Consider the following 22,249-nt stretch of genomic DNA (forward strand, 5'->3'; position numbering starts at 1 on the left):
GTGAAAGTGCAACTGTGCTGTGAAATGTGAAAATAAAGACATGGCTTAAAGGCCCAGTGGCCAAGCCAAAACCCTTTAAAAAAAAAAAAAAAAAATTTTGAGTTGATTTTATTTTGTGATTTTCAAGCGTGTAGGTATATATTTGATTTATTTTTCGTTATTCAAACCTCTATTAAACTTAGCTTTAAAATGACTACTGCCAGGAATACTGTGGTTCATTGGTTCCGCAAAGATTTACGCCTTCATGATAACCTAGCTCTACGAAATGCGATTAACGAAGTAAGTACCTAAATACCCGATTTCTGATAATACATATTCCAACTAGATTTTTGTCTCGAGCCTCGTCTTCCAAGGTCTCCTTGCTTTAAAGTTTACCATCTTTTTGTATTTATAGTTTATAGTAAGTATGTTAAAAAATGCAATCATTTCATGTTCCCAGGCTGAAAACAGGAAGCACAGTCTTCGTCCAATATACATAATGGATCCTGATATCAAGCAGAAAGTTGGATCAAACCGGTTGCGATTCCTCTTACAGAGTTTACATGATCTCGACAACAATTTGAAAAATATCAATTCTCGTTTATATGTTGTTAAAGGCAACCCCATAGAGATTCTTCCAAAATTGTTTGATAAATGGCAAGTAAAGTATTTGACCATACAACTAGACATTGAGCCAGTGTATGTTGAGCAAGATGAAATTATAGAGAAGATATCTGAAGAAAAAGATATATTTGTTGTTAAAAGAGTCCAGAATACAGTTTATGATGTCCACAGTGTTCTCAAAAAGAATAATGGGAATGTCCCAATGACTTACCAGAAGTTTCTATCACTAGTGCTAGATGTACAAGTGAAAGAGTGTATAGAGATAACAAAAAAAGTTTCTGATGATTGCAAGCCACCAAAGGATGGTCAAGAAAAAAAGTCAGCCAATTGTTATGATGTACCAACTGCTGCTGACATAGATTTTGATGAATCAGAACTAGGCCCTTGCAAGTACCCTGGTGGTGAAACAGAAGGTGTTAAAAGGTTGCACTCTTACATGGTGAGAAGAGATTGGGTTTGTAAATTTGAAAAGCCAAACTCTTCTCCTAATAGTTTAGAGCCAAGCACAACAGTATTGAGCCCTTACATAAGCCACGGCTGTCTCTCAGCTAAACTCTTCTACCACAAGCTGAAGGAAGCAGAGAATGGCAGGAAACATTCAGAGCCCCCTGTATCACTGTTGGGGCAGCTGATGTGGAGAGAGTTCTACTATGTAGCTGGAGCCGGCACAAAAAACTTTGATAAAATGGTTGGCAATGCAGTTTGCACCCAGATTCCTTGGGGTAAAAATGATGAGCATCTGAAAGCTTGGGCTGAGGGGAGGACTGGGTATCCATTTGTAGATGCCATCATGAGGCAACTGAAGCAGGAAGGTTGGATCCACCACTTGGCTCGGCACATGGTGGCTTGTTTCCTCACCAGGGGAGACTTGTGGATTTCCTGGGAAGAGGGAGCTAAAGTATTTGAGGAATATTTACTTGACTATGATTGGTCATTGAATGCTGGTAACTGGATGTGGTTATCCGCTTCAGCTTTCTTCTATAAGTATTTCCGAGTTTATAGTCCAGTGGCATTTGGTAAGAAAACTGACAAAACAGGCTTGTACATAAGAAAGTATGTTCCTGAATTAAAAAAGTATCCCACCGAGTATATTTATGAGCCCTGGAAGGCCCCTAAGTCAGTACAAACAACAGCAGGATGTATTATTGGGGAACATTATCCCAAAAGAATAGTAGAGCATGAGACAATACACAAGGAAAATATGCAGAAAATGAATGCAGCCTATAAAGTAAATAAGGAGAAAAAATCTCTGAAAAGGCCTAGGTCTTAAAGACTTCAATAATTATGTGGATCTGATTAACTGTTTATTATTAATCTGATTTACTCACTCACTCACCTAAAAATAATAATGAATTAAGTACCTGATTGTTGTGATCTTATTAAGTACAATGTGTGTTTTTATCTTTGTATTAAATACCTACACAGTTTTATTAAAATAGCTAAGTAAGCATAGCTAATTTTGTTTTCATTCATTACCTAGGTACCTAAGCAGGAACTTGCATACATGTTACACCCGCAGAGAAAGAAACTGTTGAAAAAAGGCTGTAACATTGATGAGATTAGGACGTAGAATGAAATTCAGTGCTTGTTTTTAACAATAACCATGATCATAATCTAAAAAAGAATCAATGTAAACAAAAGATCCATTTAGATTACGAAAACTTAATATTATGTTCCTTGTCATGCAAAATCATTAATAAGACCAGGCAGTATGGGATAATGCCCTTAGCCTATTCCGTAAAAATGAAAACTTAGAACTTGACACTTGACATTGACAGTGACAGCTCTTTGTTGTTGTTTTATGAGGGCGGATCAAAATCAATGAAAAATGCTTTTTTGGTTAATTTTACACTAAAGAGATGTAAGTTTCATCACTCATGACAAGAATAATACAAAATCAACATAATTGACTCAAAATGTGAAGCTGGACCATTTTAAAGGTACTTACTTATATGTATAAAACGGCTAATATACTTAACTGTAACATCAACATCGTACCTCTGGCTTCAAAGAGGAACCGACCTGTTAATCATAATCTAAGGATAAGCTGGTAATAGGGGCGTATATTCTTACTGGGTCTGTTGCTCATATTTTTTAGTGCTTTCAGGGCCTTGTATATAAATCACTTGCAGGCAAAAAAGTTACTAAATGAATAATACCTACATTAGTAGCTACCTAATTGAGCTTGACTTTATGTATTGATAAAATATTATATTATGTAATCTGTGGTCTACTCTTAGAATCAAACCAAAATATTGGTATTTTTGGGGGTGGATTGTACTTCACAAGTACTGTAGGTAGTGTTCATCCAATAGCACTTAAACTCATCAGAACCACATAAGTAAGTACCTAAGTCTACTGAAGAAAAGTGACCATTACATCTTTGAAATAAAGTTCTTGTTATTTCTAGAAGCTCTAACAGTTCATTGTCTAGCTATTGTGAGTGACTGACATGGTACTTACACTGTTCTTTTCAATTGACCAATTGCTCTAATCCACTCTCTTTGATTCTGTGGTTCTCCAACTTTGATTGAGAAACCACATCATAAAATTGTGACTCAATGAACTCAACCCAAGATATTCACAATACTTTTTGAAATAAATGAATCTATATTGCACACATAAATATTATCAATATCATACGAAATAGGAATACTTACTTACCACAATCCAACTTGCATACTAACAGAGCTGTCATTTAAACAACAATAAGAAGAAAAACAAAATACATTAGCATAGGCCCGGGTCTCCTATTTACGCCGCAGGTCGCGTCCAGCGTCACGCCGTAGGCCGCGTCACGATGCTCACTACATCTACGCGCCAACGTCGGCGTGTGAGGGAGACCGCATCAGTACATTTCTATAGTGAGCATCGTGACGCGGCCTACGGCGTGACGCTGGACGCGACCTGCGGAGTAAATAGGAGACCCAGGCCTTACTTATTTACTTGAAAGTAGAAAATTGGGTATTTGAAAACATGGTTGGATATGGGTATTATAGGTAGGTGTGTGCATTACATTTTATTGTGTTGAATTACAAAGTAGCATAAAAAATACTTATCCAAGTTTCACTAATAAAGGGTTATTTTATTAATATAAGTAATCCAGAAAAGTCATAGTTATTATTGTTCAAAAGTGTTGAAAGCTTTTGGTGCTGTTTACTTCTATACTTTAAGGGCTGGTTTTATGATCCCTAGTTAACTCTTAAAGTAGACAACCACTGGTTGGATCTATAGGATAATGGGATAACTGACAATATTTGCAAATTACTTCCTCTCTTGTAGCAGTCACTTTATATTGCTATTAGTCTACTTGGAAGGGCCAATAGCTCTGAATGGATATATCCAATATAATACTACATTACATTGTGATTGCACTATACATGGACCAGAATATTGAAGTCAGAAACATGTTTTAGATAAATGCGAAATTAAGTAAAATAATGTAATATTTATTTATTTACAAAAAAAGTAGAACACATATTACAAACTTATTTTACGTCCAAAAATTTAAGATATAGTTCCTATTACTTCCAAAACTTATAGTTACTATAGCAAACTAGACCTTCCATACAGCCATACAGCTTGAAATATCCGGTATGAACTAAGTACTTAATTAAACTATGACTGTACTTATTGGGGTCGGATGGCCGTGTGTGAGATGTCCCCACATATTTATTATTATTATTATTTATTATTAGGTACTTATAGCAAACAGTCTTCAATTTTTTAATATTTTTTAGGTTAAAATTACGCTTGCATAGTTGTTTATAATAGTATGTAGTTGATTGTCATTTGTCACATATTACTGAGATAGCCAAGTTAAGCAGAACTTGCGTATGGAATGCAACAGCTATGATTGGCTTAGCTGTCGTTGCGAGGTTCCCAATCCTTACTTAACTAGAACTAGGTATTCAGGAGAGAAACTGGGCCTACAGTTTAATTATTTTGTTACAGAGAAGAGATGGGGGCGAGATTGCTTCGACATTCCAAAGATGACGGGCATTTTGAAAGCGCTAATGGCTGAAAGACCTGCTTACCTATGAAGGTGAGTTCAATCATCCATAGTTGTCATTTATCTCCAATATAGCTGTTCCTGCGAGCTTCGCTTCGCCTTTTAAAGTTTTCCCGTGGGAATTCCGGGATAAAAAGTAGCCTATGTTCTTTCTCAGGGTCTAGACCATATGTTTACCAAATTTCATTCAAATCAGTTCAGTAGTTTTGGCGTGAAAGAGTAACAGACAGACATACACAGTTACTTTCGCAGTTATAATATTAAGTTAGGATAGTTGCTGATTCATTGCGAACTCTTGAGAGAAAAACGTATTTACTTGCTCCTCCTACTTCGGTGTTTTGTTTATCGAAGTAAGTACTTCATTTTAATGTACGTTAGTAGGTACATATTTGTTCCATCGTATCGTATGTCGGCTGTGTATTTTGAAATAAAAGATCATTGTCCGATCACAGCTTAAACTAATGGACTGATTCAGCGGAATCCCGAAGCAAAAAAATATATAAGTATAGTTTCTGTATAAAACCTGAATCTGTAACTTGCCTTGCCACACGACATTAGTTCCACAAATAAGTGGTCTTCTTTTTATTAGTCCTACAACATAAGGCCGGCTCCACACATTTGCCCCATTACAGGGGGGTCAATCTCTAAATCGACGAACGAACGAACGAGACCGCAACGTTCGTCCAACTTGTGGATCTAGAAACTGGCAATGCCACCAATGTGTGTATCTAAAAAATGTCTTTGTTAATGCTAGGACCTGTATTGTGGCCAACGTGTGGAGCCGTCGTAAACATAACCCTCATTTCGGGGTCCGCCGCAGTCGGGTAATAAACCCGTCACGTTGGCTGCGCGCACGCATCGCACTCATTAATGCGGCGCACGTCACGAGAAAGTGACCACAAAAACTACATTTGATTCGATCAGCACTGAGTCTTCGTTCATTTCTTGTATTATAAGTCATTACTGACAGCGTATCATTCATATTCACACATATGGCACCTCGACACGACCGCACCGCGACTCGCACCCTTAATCCAATACTTACCGTTGCCTATGCAAAGTTGACAACAAATTTTAATGAACAGAAAAATATGTTCAGATGTAAGCCGTAAATTCGTAAATCGCTAATATAATGTCTTTTGAAATTCAAGACAAACCAAATCTTAATTTTTTTGGAATCTGGCTCAGATATAGCCTGTAAACCAGATTTTATCTGTAATATTTCCATATCATCATAAAATCATAATTATATTTTATGAGGTCTATGGCATCGTATCATCGTATCTCCTTTAAATAACTTACCGATTTTGATGTTTTCTTATCTATATCGGGTGTTATACAGTAGCATTTTAATCTACTGATTTTCGCGATGTTATTTCTGATATACACCCCTTTTTGTTTAATTTTATTTTTCCAGATCAGTATCGGTAGATCAGTATCTAATCTGAAGGGAAGGTAATTAACCGTTGTACCTATAACATCCATCTATAAAAGAAATAATGACGTCACGAAGTACTGATCGAGTACACGTGCACGGGTGAAAAAATTATATTTTATGTGTACGAGTATTTAATTACCAATTTACAATATTTATGGTCTGTCTGTATGTCAGAATTGATATATTTCAAAATAGCTTAATGATTGGGTAAAATATTTCGAAATAGATTAGGTACGGCATGTTTTGAGCTTGTGACTAAAATAATCCCATTAGCCACATAGCATTTGTTAAGACGGATTATTCTATTATAATAATATTATTCTCTGTAAGGGTGTAATTACCTCCGCCTGACTCTCTCGAATGAAACCTTTGTTCACATCCCCAAGGTCTAAACTGCCCTCCTAAGCTGGGACCATTTCCCACTACGGGTTTGTGGGTTTACATAATATATTATCTAGATATGCTAAAGAGAGGGACTAATTAAAACACGATTTAAACAAAACGTATAAATGAAGCCCAGCCTTCCCTGTAACAAATCAAATCGATCGTGTAATGTCACGTAACTGTGTGTTAACTCAGCCAATCTGTAAAATGCAAGTCATCTTGGTTCTGCCTTGTACAATTATGATGTCACGTCTGGTTACTTGTTAGTTCTCTGAGACAGCGATCGAGTGGCATCTATTAGTCATGCTTGATACGTATTCATGATAATATTATGACTAGTCGATTCTCGCGAGCTTCGTCTAGCCTGAAAAGATATTCACATTAATTCTGATAGGAATTTCATGATATTAAATAGCCTAATAAACTTTATCACGGAAGGATAGTGTAGCTTTCTGGGTAATTTTTTTTGGAATCGGCCCATTCTTTCGTACGGGTCTGGTTTTTGAACTTTATTTGTTACAAACAAACGTAAAAAATACAAACATTTCCTCTGTATATAAGAGTGATAATATACAATCGAATCAGTATTCGTAGATGTAGATGCGGTTGATAAGGAATTGAACGATATAATTAGGTTTTTATTAAGATCCTTATAAAATAATATTTCTTAATCTTATTTCTTACGGTTTTTTTGAAGTTCCACATGATTATATTGATTAGATTTTGCGAACGTACTATGACATCGCACTATATTCACATCCGTTGGGTCAGTTGGCTTATCGTCTTTTTTATTCATATTTGTTTTATGAACTGTGTAGGTACTCATTACTAGGTATTTAAATCCTCCCAGGTGTATTATAAGAATAATGAATAAAAGCTTATTTTCAACTAATAGAGTCGAGAATAGATCTTCGACACACACATGATTCTGTATTTCTTAGTTTGGTTGGGTTATAAACAAAAAGGCCGATGTGATGTCCGAAAATTAAGGTGATCCATGCTGTTGGATTGGATGGGAATGACAAATTAAAGGGTCGAAATTACGTGTCTCTCCCCAGACGTGTTGGTAATCCGTCAGAATGCGGTGTTGTGGACGTGTTGTGATCGACACGCAGTATTTTCTTAAATAGATTCTTCTATCATCTACGTGATTGAGGTTAAACATTGTGGTAGGTAGCTCCCGGATTGCAAAATCCACATTTTGCCCCCTTGATAGATTTTTGGAAATTAAATGATTTACGTATACTTACTTAAGTAGAAAAAAAAATATTTGTAAAAAAGTTCACAGTGACATAATAAGATAAGTACTAGATACATACCAATTTAAAGTTAATAGATGGCCAATTCCACATGAAAACACAATAGCATCTAGAAAACGTTAAATATAAATCGACTGAAATAAAATTGTTTACAGTGCCAATTATATCAGAAACAGAAATATTCGTTTAATTAGATAATTTAGCATAGTTCTAAGGCCGAATATTTTAGTTAACAGCACCGATTCAAAATCGTGTCACCAAAATTATTAATATTATCATCGTGGTAAATGATAGAATAGAATACCTATAACTTTATTCATATAACAAAAAGAGAGTCGTTCGTCAAGTCGCGCGCCTTAGACTCGCGCGCCACGCGAGTTGGCATATTCTGTTTTTTTATATCGTCAACTCGCGTGCCCATGTAAAGTACGGTCAGATGCAAACGAATTAAAACTAAAAAATATAGTTAAATATTGTCTCCCTGGCTGATTAGCATAAGAAGGTACCAACTAGACAGTCGCCATTAAAGTAGATGCTTTGATTTCGGGATAAAGATACAATAAAGCCTATGTTGGAAGTGCGGAATGAGGCATTAGGGGATGTGACCTATGACGCATGATACCCAAGTTTGCTATCTCTCTCATCCCGTGCGCAAGTTTTACCTGTCATAGCTATGTCCTTCAAGTTTTTGTTGCAAAAACCGGTTTAAAGGGTTAAAACGTCATTGTTTTAGTGACTTCGTTTTAGTGTTACTCCTAATTCGAAGCAGAGATGTACAGTGCATTACTTACAGTACAGCGCAAAAATATTAAAATGTGGCAGTTTTTACTGATTTTGATGTTTTGTGGGGAATAAATTAACTTTACTATATTACCAAGTCTACTTAGCCGTAATATAAACACAGTGTTACGTTTTCGTCGTGTTACCGTTATATTAAATATCGAATTAGCACTAAAATTTAAAACAAATTTCGTTTATTTCATTGGTCAAAGAGACAGACCTAACTGTAACAATTACTTCCAGGAAGTTCATCGCAAGCAGGTCCATCCAGTAATAAAACTGCACATGAAATCATAACATCCCAGCGAGGAAAGTCGGTACTGCTTCGTGCAGGTTATAAATATAACAAAGACCGAACAAATAAAAATGGTTCCTGTGTTTGGAGGTGTTCGAAGAGAACAGTTTGCCAAGCGAGATTAATTACTGATTTTATTTTAAAGTAAAGTCCTATAAAATACCCTATTTTACATTTTAAGTAGTTACCTTTTTAAGCATAATAAATTATAACTTTTGTGGCTGACTCTACATATTTTCACAGTCGAGCGAGTTGACAACAAAAAAAGTAGGTAATTACGGGAAGGGCAACTCGCGCGTGGCGCGCGAGTCTAAGGCGCGCGACTTGACGAATGACTCCAAAAAGAACGTAAATAGATTATAAATATTATTAATTGTACCGACAATATTGCTAAGAATTAACGACACTATTTAGTACCTCTTTATAACCCTGTTTTGTCCAGTGCTCACAAATCACAATACACAAGAGGTTTTTTCGATTTGATTGTAATTTTGGTTTCTGTTCCTTCACTCTCACAAACCAATTCAATGGAACATTAATTTATAATAGTAGGTACGGTGGCCTGCGCCTAAAAGTATACAGGCGGAGTTTTTAAATTAAAATAGCGATCCCTGATGATGAAGGGACCAGCTACATTTGGTAGCTGGTCCATCAGGGATCAAAATCCGGGGACGTGTTGTGTGTGATGTGTGTAGCAGTGGTGTATGTGGATGTGCTTGAGCAGCATGTGAGCTTGAGATCGCTATTTTAAAAACTCCGCCTGTATACTTTTAGGCGCAGGCCACCGTACTTATACTTCTCATCCTGGATTTGCGTTAACGGTTTTAAGGTAAAGCCAAGCTAGCGAGTAAGTGAAGCGATACTCATTAAATCTGATCACTTCGACAACATAATTATATTCAAATATTGTTTGGTTCATCAGCTGCATCGTTAATATTATTTGACGGATGAAAAGCGGTTTTACTTGACCCAATCTAGTCTAGTTAGTGTAGTGGATAATCCAGCATACGCGGAGAATCATATCCACCGTACAGTAGATAATAGATCTATAATATTAAAAGTAAACGAATTAAACCTAAAGCTTTAACCATGCGCAAGAGCAAATTTACTGTCAGTCAAGATCAATGACACCAAAATAATCATGTTTATTATTGAAAGACAACAAAAAACCTGTGCAATGGGATGATTGGCTTTTATGTAGTGTCATCGTGATCGTGATACCGTGAGTATCACTGTGAGTCTCAATAGTGGGCTTTATAACCACTATACCTGTTCCACCATAGCACATTACACCTGAGTCAAATCGCGGACTGTTATCATTCGCCCAACGGCCACTGCCGCGAACACCCGCTCGCATAGAAAAGAAATAAAAAATACACGTTTAAATTTCGAACGCTGTTTAAAATTTAAGAAAAATAATAATTGAAAATTGGCGGGAAATTAACGTTTGTGATTGTGAATTGTGACTCCACTACACTATTGGATCTGAACTATTTATAACTTTTTTGAGGTAGGTAAGTGGTTTATGTTTTACCGCTGTTTTTGTCGAATTTTGTTAGAATAAAAAATGTAGGTCCAACTAGCACCTAAAATACATATTATTATACTTTTTATTAAATAATAACTAAGTAGGTACTTTAGGCATTACAAATAGGCACCAAAGAGGTAAGTTAAAAGCCAGTAGTGCATATCTATTTTGTGATTAAATTTATACGTTCAAACTTGTAATTAGCCGGTTCGCCTCATAAAATGAACTGGTTATACGGTTTCACTAGAGTTTTGCCAAATTGAATGTGTTTTTAACCTAATCGAAGACTTGAGTAAAAGTTAAAACTTGTTAAGCGTATATAAGGTCTCAAAGTAACATAGATGTTTTGGCTATCAATTAAGATATTTGTAAGTATTTGTATTTATTTATATATAATAAATTAAAACTACTTATCTATTCTTTATTTGCACGCCATTAATGTAAAACTACAACCAAGGGCGTACCCAGGATTTCAGCTAGGGGGGGGCAGCTCTTGAGATGATGGTCGGTCGGGTATATTGAAACAAAAATCATGAAAATTGACTTTTATTAAGGTCAACTAGGCCAATTGCGTCTACGGGCCAAATTAATCTTTTCGATCCTATTTGAAAACGGCTTTATCAATATTGAAAAATGCCATCTAGTTACGATGGCTTAAACTAAATACTTTACATGAACTGCAGACAGATCGTGTTGTAGTCAACATAATATATTATCCAAGTATTCAGTCATTTTGTGATTTGCACATTTTTTTGAAAGTTTGGTACTGTGACAGGTGATTGAAAATGTAAATTTAAAGTTTTCTTTATCAATTAATTTTATTCAGTAGGTATTCTAAACAATAGTCATTGGGCTACTTGTATAGACACAAATTTTCAATCAAATAGCTTTATTTGATGAATTAATGATGTTATTTTTTTATGTTTGATAAAAGTCTTGGGGTAAATGCGTTAGGCGTAATGGGGCTATTGCGATTGTTGCAACGCATTGCCTCAAAACAGAAATCGTCAACCTTTTAATGCATACATAATTTATGCTCACGACTGTAGTCACCCGCTTTTCGCTGTAAATTTGTATCGCCGTTTTTTATTGAGTACAATGCACTAAAGTTGTCAGGTAAGTGTAAGTGTACAACCCGACTGTCAGATTTTTTCAAACTGCCCGAAGGCCTCTGACTAGGCTTTACAACTGCTGCCGAAGCAGCAACCGGGACCCACGGCTTAACGTGCCATCCAAAGCACGGAAGCGTCCAGAAAAAAACCATTTGAAATCGGTCATCCATCCAAGTCTGACCGTGCCATGTGTTAACCTCAGTGATCAGTTACGATCACTGAAACCAGCTCGATAAGGATTTTTACTATTTATGAACACTAAACTTATTGAAGAGTATGGGTTTTGCCATGCACATATTTTAATTGATATCTAAGTTTAATACCCGTATTTGATCCAATCTTACTATTTTTCTAAAGAATATAAATGAGAGGATGTATGGATGTTACTTTATTTTATTCACAACTTACCACTATTAAATCTACATTCTTACTCACTTTACAGGAGTACTTAAGTAGTTATTTTTTCATAAAAATGTTATTAGGATTTATCATGGAGTAAATGCGTCCATGAAAATTAGACGCATTTTCCTGATTTCTACTAAATCATCTGTGAATTCGTCAATAGTTTATTTTGGCTAAATTAACTGCCATACTATTGCACAAAAAAATTTATTGTATAAAGTCTCTTATTTTTTACCCGACTGCCGAAGGAGGAGGGTAATGTTTTTCGATTGTATGTTTGTATGTATGTATGTATGTATGTCTGTTTCTTTGTTCCCTCCTGTAGCCTAAACGGCTTGATAGATTTTGATGTATGAGGTATCGTTAGAAGCGTATTGATTGCGCAATGGTTATAGGCTATGTGACGTTATATTAAAATGTATAAAGCGCCCTCTAGAGAACATAAAGTGATGATCGAAAAAAATATTTTTCCAACTATGCCGTGTGGGGTATCAAATGAAAGGGCTTGATTAGCACATTACAAAAATATACATATTGTAAGTATTTAAATCATAAAATCAAAATTATTGAAATAAAAAATGTTAATAAACTAAAACGTGACTACTAACATACAATTTCATAAAATAAAAACAACTAAAAAGTTACAAATAAAAATATATAATTATAAACAAACAAAAAACCCGACTGCACGCTAAAAAGATGAAAACAAGCCCCAATGTTAATGGAAAGTATCGCAGGCGGGGACCAACTTGACCGCCACACAAGGTACACCTATCTAAGTCACATTCAGCTAAATGGTGCTCTGCTGGTCCCCGCCTGCGATACTTTCCATTAACATTGGGTCTTGTTTTCATCTTTTTAGCGTGCAGTCGGGTTTTTTGTTTGTTTATAATTATTTCACGGAAAGATTACCTATTGAATAGTTACATACTAAAAACACATTTGCCTCAAACCTGGAAAATGCGTTCAAAATCACGATTTTCCAAGATTCCAGCAAAGGAATCAATGCTTTAAATTTGTTAAGAAATAGTTGTTCAATAGTCGTTAGTTTCTTAAAGTAAATATCTCACTTTTACATTAAATGTTTCATACCTTTGCTCCCATTATTCCGAAAACTTTTAGTGATCTAAAAATACAACGTAACCTCAGTTGACCTTAATTAGTTTGATTAAGATACAAAACAAAATAGGTAGGTAGGTAAGAGTAGATAACACGTTTTTAATTCCGACTTGGCAGGAAAATTTACGTTTATTTTATCTTCTAGGGGGGGGCAGCTGCCCCCCCCTGCCCCTACCTGGGTACGCCCTTGACTACAACATTTTAATTCATGACGTAAATGAAAACGGTTTGGCGGTCTTATCACTCTTAGTCATTTCTTCAAGACAACCTTTCATCATTGGACATAGGTCTGTCACAGCACTCTGTCCTCGGCCTTGGTTATAAAACCACTACCGGCCCTGTCTAAGGTCATAAGGTCCAAGCCATGGTTAATATGATTGATTTCTTACTTATGTAATGAAATCAACTCATTAATCTTTGTTTTAAATATATCGAAGGTATCCTAATTTTAGTAAAAAATTAATTGAAAGTAATTAAAACATTATTTACTGTAGTACCTATGTAATTAATTAGCAATTACTGAACTGCATAGATGGACAATTTAAATAGAAAAACAAGTTGAACATCAGTTTATAATAATAGTATGAATTACTATGAATGCATTTAACAAAGTTAAACAAAAATGTGATAGAAAAGACTATTATAATTTTATTATATGTATATGCATAAAACTAATTAAGTACTATGCATCTTTTGTACACCGCAAAACAACATAAATTTATAAACAAATAGCATGTCGCGGCGTTAAACTCAACAAATATAAAATTATGTACATACTACGACAACAATATATGGAAGTTTCTAAAGTTTCTATCCATTCGTCTAATATGTACACAAAGGAAATCGATCCTCTAGCCACAACCCCGAAACTTAAGCCTTACTCGAGATAATGTTACACTATCGCGCTCGGTATGAGTTGACACAATTGCGAAAGCTACAGACACTTGAAATGACTCGACTTATCTTAAAAGAGACCGATCTCTTGTAAGAATTAGCACTTATCGACACATGTTTTATTTTATCAATGCGTTATGTTTTACATAATTATTATCTTCCAATTCACTAAACGAAACTCAAACAAAAAGAGGACTTTTTTAATAATCTATATTGTGATGTGTAGTACCTACTTACTGACCTACCATTCTTCTTGGTCCTACATCTTAATTTAACACACACGGGATTATGGGTAGGCAAAGGTACATTGTTGTACCCACTTAACTTCCTCCTTCCCCTTTCCACCTTTGGACACTTCTGTATTTTTACCATCAACTAAAAGATGAGAGATACAATTTCGAGTTACGTGTATCGTATGTCTATCGTAGCTCCGAAATCAATCAATAAGAAAAAGTATCGCGTGGCTATTTTGAAAGAGTTCTTAGCTTTCATTAAAATTGGTTCATTCTTTTAAAGTTTATCGTGCTTTGCTGGGGGTTAATTGTCTTGAGTCATTAACTTCGTTAAGGTTATCAACAGGTCTGATTAGTGCAGATAGGTTTACACAGGTGTTTATTAACTTATCGATATGCAATTTAAAATAGTTTTTTAATGTTTCTTATGACACTGAGAACTTTTTAGTTACTTATACATATTTTACTTCAAATTGCACCCAATTACTTATTTATCGTAAAATTTTAGTGCAAACTTGCAGAGCTACTATAGGCCAATTAAACTTTAATTGGAAGAGATTGATTGCTCACTGTCTAGATATCAAATTGAAAGACCTATGGCCTATTCCTATACATTAGCTTACCAATAATGGGTCGCTAATTTCATACATTTTCGATAGATGTTATCCTTCTTAGCCTGTCTGTGTCAAACACTAGATCTAGACTAGTTATCGCGATGGTGGTAAAATGACGGGAAAGCCAGATTGGCATCAGAAGTCGTTTACCATGATACAATAAGGAACAGGAAACTCGTCACTCGGGGAGGCTCATTTAGAAAACGTAGCAGAGAAGTTCTGGAAGCCTGTGCCATGCTCAGGAGAGGCCTATGTCCAGTAGTAGACTCCTCAGTACAATAATAATCTAGCTTACTCAAACTAGATTATTATTGTACTGAGGATATCCTATAATACTCGTCGAATTATTACCAGCATTATCTATTGATTGATTTAAAGATTTTATTTCTATACCTAGTTACCATAACAAGAAGACTGTTTAAGATAATTTTATGTTTTGTTTTGTTTTTGAAATTTTATTTCACTCTTGTGTAACATAGTTACACTGTTTATGTTTTACTAATTAATATAAATTCACTTTAGTCAAGTCATTTTTGGTACCCCAAGATACGGGCTGAGCCTAGTTTGGGGACCCCTGCTCCTTGTGATTAATGTCCAATTCAGACGTGTGCATAGATATAGTTTAAGTATAATACCTTGTTTAATATATAGTAAATATGTAACATTTCTTTTGCGCAATAAAGATTTTTTATTATAAAAAAAAAAAAAGACTGCAATTGGCTAATGATGATAGTAATTTTGTACCAGCTATGGTTGGGTTGACCTACCCCGCCTCTGCCGGGCCCTGGTGTCAACTTTATTGCAAATTTCCTATATCCGATTGTTATTATGTATATGTATGTGTAAAATAACAATCATTTCAGATATTTGGGGTCAGTCATCTTAGAACCAAACAAAAACAATTTAACAATCGGTTGTTGTTGTATGTTTCTCTTTCCCTGAAATAAGTGCAACTGTTACTAACTTATTTTGTTTGCCACTTTCTATAATGTCAACATCCGATATATGATAATAATGTTGTATGTAAGATTAATAACCCAAGCTAATTTAACCCCTATTATTGGCACAAGTGAACGACTCTACACCTCTAAAACAACAATGACCACATGTCAAAATAAAACACTCTTTTACGGTTATAGGTTTATTAGAGAATGATATCTAGGTATATTATCTGTGTCTTGTTAAAATGTAGAGAGATAAAATTATTTATGACTTTATTTGAAGATAGCTCTATTAACCTAGATTTTCATTCAGAGCCTTTGCGGCTTTATGTAAATAAAAAATCTTAATAATGTGTGTTGTAATTTTAAAGTTAGTAGATTACTTAAGACTAATAAAAATATTTTCTAAACACTACTAAGAATGGGTCTAGTGGCATTATAGGTAGGTACTAACTATGTATAGGAATACATTTCATTAACTTATGTTAGAACTAGAACACTTCCTCGCATCCAATTTATAAATACTAAACATTTTGCCTGCAACATCATTGTCCAGTTTCTACGAAACATCATATTTATTATGTCTACGTAAATACCGATACCCGATCTATGACAATATCTAGGGAATTCTAATAGTACCTAGTGGTGATGGCGGTATAACCATCCAAAAACAACTACAATAGTTTGAGAAAGCAATTTTCCCTGTGGCAGAAAATCACTATTTTCATGCCTCTTTTTTAGGCAATTTTCACCTACTTCTTTATTTCACAGCGTACATTTTAGATAATATTTAATTAATTAATTTCGGTTATAGTAGAGTGTTGCACTCATAACCCCGTTTACAGGTTCACTATAAAACTTTTTCATAAAACTGTTTTGTGTTCCATGCCAGGTAATAGTCACTTTTAAGAATCGTGTACCGATATGGTAGGCTCTGAGCATCACACGAGTACATTATGCGTTCCCAGTACTTATTATCCACATTCGTAAAAGCTGGTAATTATATTGGACACGGGAGAATCATCTTAAATTCCTGCATGGACAATTTACTTAAAAACACGACGCGAAACTTGTTCCTTTCGTATCTTGTATTTTTTAAATGTAGGTAGAGGTACTTACGTATTCTTCCTAGCGGTATTTCATTGAACATAATTCTTGCCAATCTATAAGTAGTCGTAAGTTCTTAAGAAATTCGCAGAGCAAAAGTTGTCCAGATGACCCAAAGATTCACCCCCTTTCGGCTGACTATACCCTTTTTTCAACACTCTGTATGTATACTTAAGCTATAATACCAAAGCCAAATAGTCAGACTTATGATAGTAATTAGTGTGAAGTAGATTATGACGTTATGTTAGTACATAACGCAGTAGTAGACCGTAATGCGACTCAGAATATTCATAACATTCAGTGATGTCGAACAATAGACAAGTCGTCGCATTATAACATGCGATTAATTTGTCTTGTGCGTTTTATTCGATGCATTTTCTTTTCTATACCTAGTATAATTATGATATTAAAATATCTTCGTATTACCTATATTAGTATCATATCAAGGTATTGCAAAAGTGGTATATTTAGCCGAAAGGAGGTGACTCCTCAGCACTCTCAGTAGCACAGCCTAAACAACTTCTGTTTTTGAAATTCGCGAAAAAAAACATTTGATCGACATTTGACACGATTCTATCGAGAAGCATTTTTTTTCTTTCGGCTTACATTAACACTCTGTATATTATGATGGTTATCCTACGTATGTAGTTTGTAACTGTGTAAAGTTTCATAATTCCACCTCATTATTCGGACTGAAATAAATTCAGGTTCCGGTGTATTCTATTATATAGCCTGCATCTGTGTAAATGTTTCATGAATAATTGTCGGATTGATAAGAACAGTTTAATAATTATGTCTGATCATCATGCTTTATACAGCTTGTCATATTTAATATAATTTTAGGTCATAAAAGCATTAAAGGACTGGTAGGCAAGTAAAACAGTGAAGGAAAATGTCTGGTCTGTAAAAAAGCCTAATTTATATTGTTTTTGTCTTAAAGTCGGTATCAATACATTGATACATTGCGTGTATTTGATTCGGATAGGGGACAAATTTAACTTTGGTTAAGTTATCTGTTACGAATAGAAATTTAATGATCCTTAAGAATAGAAAAAACTTGGTTGGATGCATGCGCGTGTTGACCTATGTAAATATTCATGTAGAAAATTACCATTTCTTTACACATCACTCGTTGGATTTGAATATTGAATATATTTTTCTCTATTCAAGTTCCGCCCTGTATTACTTTAAAAAAATCCAATTGTTGTGGCATCGTAGTTTTAATTTGAAGTCTACTAGTTTTAATGATTTTATGACTAAAATGCACTTGAGAACATATACAATCAGACTAAACACAGTTAATGTAAAAAATATGAATTTTTCAGTACCAGGAAAGTACTTATTTTTATCTTACTTTTTTATAGCCTTTACGATTACGAGCTAACGAAAATTCCCAATTTAATGGATATTTCCTATGTAACATCATGGAATATGAATAGGAAAGAATATACAGAATAGGAATAAGAAAGAATATAGGATAGTACTTCTCTAGGTGTATTTAAATGATTTTAGTGGTACAAGCCATTTGACCTAGTAACCCATCAAAATAAAGTTAATGAATTCCACGTAGGTACCTTGCTTTGCTACGAGAATTAAATATAAGTTCAGCGACCGATCAAGACTGTTGATTTAGCTATCATAGCTGTTTGGAATTATAATGGTGAGATTAAATTGGTTCAATACTCAACTATGTAAATATAGGATTTACTTATCCTCATACAAACATAAAAGGATTTAGGTAAACTTGGGTATGTAGATTACTTATCTACCCATTATTTCTACTCAAATTTGTTATGCAAGTAATTAAGTACTTAAATAGTTTTCATAATTGTTTATACAATTTATTTATAATAATATATAATAGCATGCGGTTTCGCACGTTATGTATTAGATCAAAATTGAATATCAAATTTCCAACTAACTTAAAAAGCGATTTAAAACTACTTACATCAATAGAGAATTTCTCTACATCATTGTTGGTTATCATTCGTCTTACTTATAGAAAATGTAGAAGATTGTTTAGTGAAAAAAAAAACCTACAAATAGTTGGTCAAATATGTAGACTCCCAAATCGGATTGTTAGCACAACTTTCGCGCGTCAGGAAAACAAGTTGACACTGATTTATACTTAAAGCTGCAAGGTGCTAATACTGCTAATGCATTGCTCAGTTTACTTTAGCGTAGGTACTGTCGATTTCGTGTCAAGCCATGCACTGTTTAGCATCATCAGCAAATGATAGCATGTAGGCATGCCTCCCTTTGTAACTTTCGTCTCGTGCTGAAATAATTGCTATATAAACATTCTTTCTAAAATTACCTTCAAAGTGTGGATAAAAGTTACCTGTGTGACAAAAATCATGCTGGTGTGGCGCTGCCGCTGTCCAAAACATAATTTTAGAGAGTGACAGCATGTTTTCAATTTAATTCAACACAAAGCCTTTATCCAGAGATTGTGAAACCGCCGTTATGTGTGATTATGTATCTGTTGATACATACATATAGGTAGGCACACGGAGGTTGAATGACACGGTCAGGAGAAGAAAGCGGTCCGGTGTAAGTCGAGAGTTATTCTAGAAAACGACGGATGACAGGTATCAATCTACTTGTATACCTTCGTTCTTAGATTAACGATATTCGAACGAGATGGTGTGTCACAGACAAGAACAAACCATAAAACTGACCGTATTATGTCAAACCGTTTTAAGTTCATCGCTAATTTCTCCATTCTCGGTTAGAGCATAACCAGGGAGTAGTGGTTAACTTTTGACACATCTGTCATGAATTTTATATGAACACGACGTTTAATTTATAAATCAATTCCTGTCGGTTAGATAACCGACAATGGAGAAATTGGCACTTAAACTATGAAAAATGTGCGGTAAAGTCAACGGAAAATGTGCGGCAAGTACAACCGACACTGTAAATAACAATTATATGTACTTTTACATTTTATTTTCAAAACATAATAAGTACCAGAGACTTTCTCAACCCAAAGCAACGACATCAGTTTGTATTGATTACTTTAACTGGACTAGGCCTAAGCCTTCCTTCATTGGAATTAGACCCGTGCTCCAGCTGTGGGGACGTGATGATGATGATGATGATGACTTAAAACTACATGCATCTAGATAAATACTTCGATAAATTAATCCAAGGGATTTTAGTAGCTTGTATTGATTTCAGTTCTAATAAATGTATCAAAGATATAGCAAGCACGAACGTACCTAAAATGATTACTTCGAAGCACCTATTTCTCTTATCTTTACAAGTGGTATTTAACAACACGCGTTTAGTTTATTGCGTTAAGAGCATGTTTCACGATCGATGTCTGAAAAAAATACAGAACATAAATCGGTTCATCCAAACTTTGACAGTCAGTCTAGTACAGTCAGTCAGCTTACACTCATGGGCAATGAAAAAGTTCCACAAAATGCCGACACCAAACGACCACAATTTTTTCAAATATTTAATATAAAATTTTAACAAAATATTACCGTTTTTAGTTGATAATATCCTGATGTAACTGTATCTGTAAAATGTACTTCAATGTTGCAGGAGGCGTCATTAAGCTAGCCTTTTCTGTTTACGAGTAATTTGGTGTTTTTCTCAGTGGAACCTTTTCATCGCCCGTGAGTGTGTAAGTAGGTAGGTAGTTGTGTACCTATTTAACAAATCGTCAATGTTTGAATGATTAGGCAGTTTGTGAGTTTTACCCTCCAGTGCATAAGTGTAGAGCTACTTAAAGCTGTCTGTACTCTGTACCAAACGTTTAAAAAATTTTTTTTTCTGTACAAGGAATTTTGCGCCGCATACAATTGCTCTATAAATTACGTCAATCCATTGACACACTTACATATTAAATTATCATCTAAATTAAGTCAACTATTCGCAGACATCGTCGACCATTTTTAACTATCGATTTTAATTCAAATCGATAGTTACAAAACTTCGATTGCATACAAAATTTAAATGCCTATTTTGATGATATTGTAATAACAATTTCATATTAATCATGATTTATTTAGTGATTCACCCAAATGCAGATACGTGATATGTGCAGTTTTACTTGAGCAGAAGTAGATGCCTGTTGGCTGGATGAAAGTGATCTGAACTAAATTAAGTTATAATGGACAACATTTCAAAAAACTAAAGCTGCTATAAATCGAAAACCATTTCGAGATTTAACTCTAAAGGCCACAAAAAAAATGTTTTTGTATTTTTTGGATGTATCATTTTCGAGAAAATCATAAAATAGTAAAAAAGTGCTGATGACGTCATGCATCAGGTGCGATGCATTTTGATGATCAAAGCCCATAGATTTAAAAACAAAGTAACTGTCACTTTCATTTTTGATTGACGTTGACGTTTTATCGTGACGTTGTTGTTTATTTGGGTCATTTTCATTAATTCTGTTCTGACACTTTCGTACTATTTTTTTATTTTTTATTAAGATATGACCTCTATATAATATGTCCCAGAGCATGCCACCGCCTACACAGCTGAAAAAATGCTTCTGCTTATTTTTTTACATGATAAGTACCTACTTTCCATCATCAGAAATATCATTGTCATTTGAAAATGACCGATTTGTTGGTTGGCATGTAAACAAAGTTTAAATGTCACTTGTCAGTGTCATTTATGTTTTTTTTCGAAACTCAGGCAACAGACAAAAATAAAAATTGAGTCTAATATGTGACGTCACTTCCGGTTTTAAAATAATTAACTTTAAAGTTAAAAATAACATGCAAAAATTAATGTATATACAAAATAAAAAAATACGGGTCCTCTAATTTTCTATAAACCTTCCGAATAGCTAATAAAAATATAGGGTAAAGAAAATGAAATGTTGTCCATTACATAATTTCAGAAATTTTATCTACGTTATAGAAACATTGGGAAACAGGCACTCCACCGGATGGCGCAGCGGTTAGCAACGCTGACTCTTGTCCCGGGTTCGATTCCCGGTCGGGTAGATATTTGTTTAAACACAGATATTTGTTCTCGGGTCTTGGATGTGCCCGTAAAATGGCAATAGGCCCGCCCCCTATTACATTGGGACTAACATAAACACTGGCACTTATAAAATATCATATTTAATCATTGATGTCATGTTTTATTAGGAATTTCACATACCTAAGTGTGGTTTAACCTGACTCAATATTTACGTACCTATGACAATAGTTTGCATTGAAATCGTTGTTCCCACGAGTAATTACTAATAATAATAACATAGCCTATTACTACATACAAATTACTTATCTACCGGCAAATTGGAGGAAGGTGTATCAATAGCTGTTCATTTGTCTTCTGCCATAGAGTTCAATTCTCATCATATTATAGCTATGCTGATGTGTCCTTCACTGTTCGCTACCGGTATCGGTTGTTTGATGTCATTGCCGTAGGAAAGCATTGAAAGTAGACCATAAGATCGATTTGCCAATTATGTGCGACAGGTTATGTGCTGGTTTATGTAGGTCAGTCTTAAGAGTTGTATATAAATATGTATATAAATATTTTTATTATAATGC

The 22,249-nt window shown here is 34.6% G+C and overlaps 2 protein-coding genes across 5 annotated transcripts in view; both read left to right on the forward strand.

Annotated features, from left to right (window-relative positions):
- The first annotated feature begins 97 nt into the window (after positions 1-97).
- LOC105382178 (cryptochrome-1) lies at positions 98-1,904 on the forward strand. Its single transcript, XM_038105639.2, has 2 exons — positions 98-279; positions 440-1,904. The coding sequence occupies exons 1-2, from the start codon at positions 190-192 to the stop codon at positions 1,871-1,873; spliced, it is 1,524 nt and encodes a 507-aa protein (XP_037961567.2). The 5' UTR covers positions 98-189; the 3' UTR covers positions 1,874-1,904.
- Positions 1,905-2,387: 483 nt separating this feature from the next.
- The window catches only part of LOC105382149 (cystinosin homolog), a 31,353-nt gene continuing 11,491 nt past the window's right edge, over positions 2,388-22,249 (forward strand). Inside the window, exons 1-2 of one of the 4 annotated variants that reach the window (XM_038105350.2) lie at positions 2,388-2,543; positions 4,558-4,648. The gene's annotated coding sequence lies outside the window, so the exon portion shown is untranslated. Of the gene's footprint in view, positions 2,544-4,557; positions 4,649-10,056; positions 10,282-22,249 lie in introns of those variants that run through there. The other 3 variants (XM_048629045.1, XM_048629047.1, XM_048629046.1) reach the window with 3 other exon arrangements.

The sequence above is a fragment of the Plutella xylostella genome, chromosome 22, assembly GCF_932276165.1.
Source record: "Plutella xylostella chromosome 22, ilPluXylo3.1, whole genome shotgun sequence".
In the NCBI taxonomy this organism is placed as follows: Eukaryota; Metazoa; Arthropoda; class Insecta; order Lepidoptera; family Plutellidae; genus Plutella; species Plutella xylostella.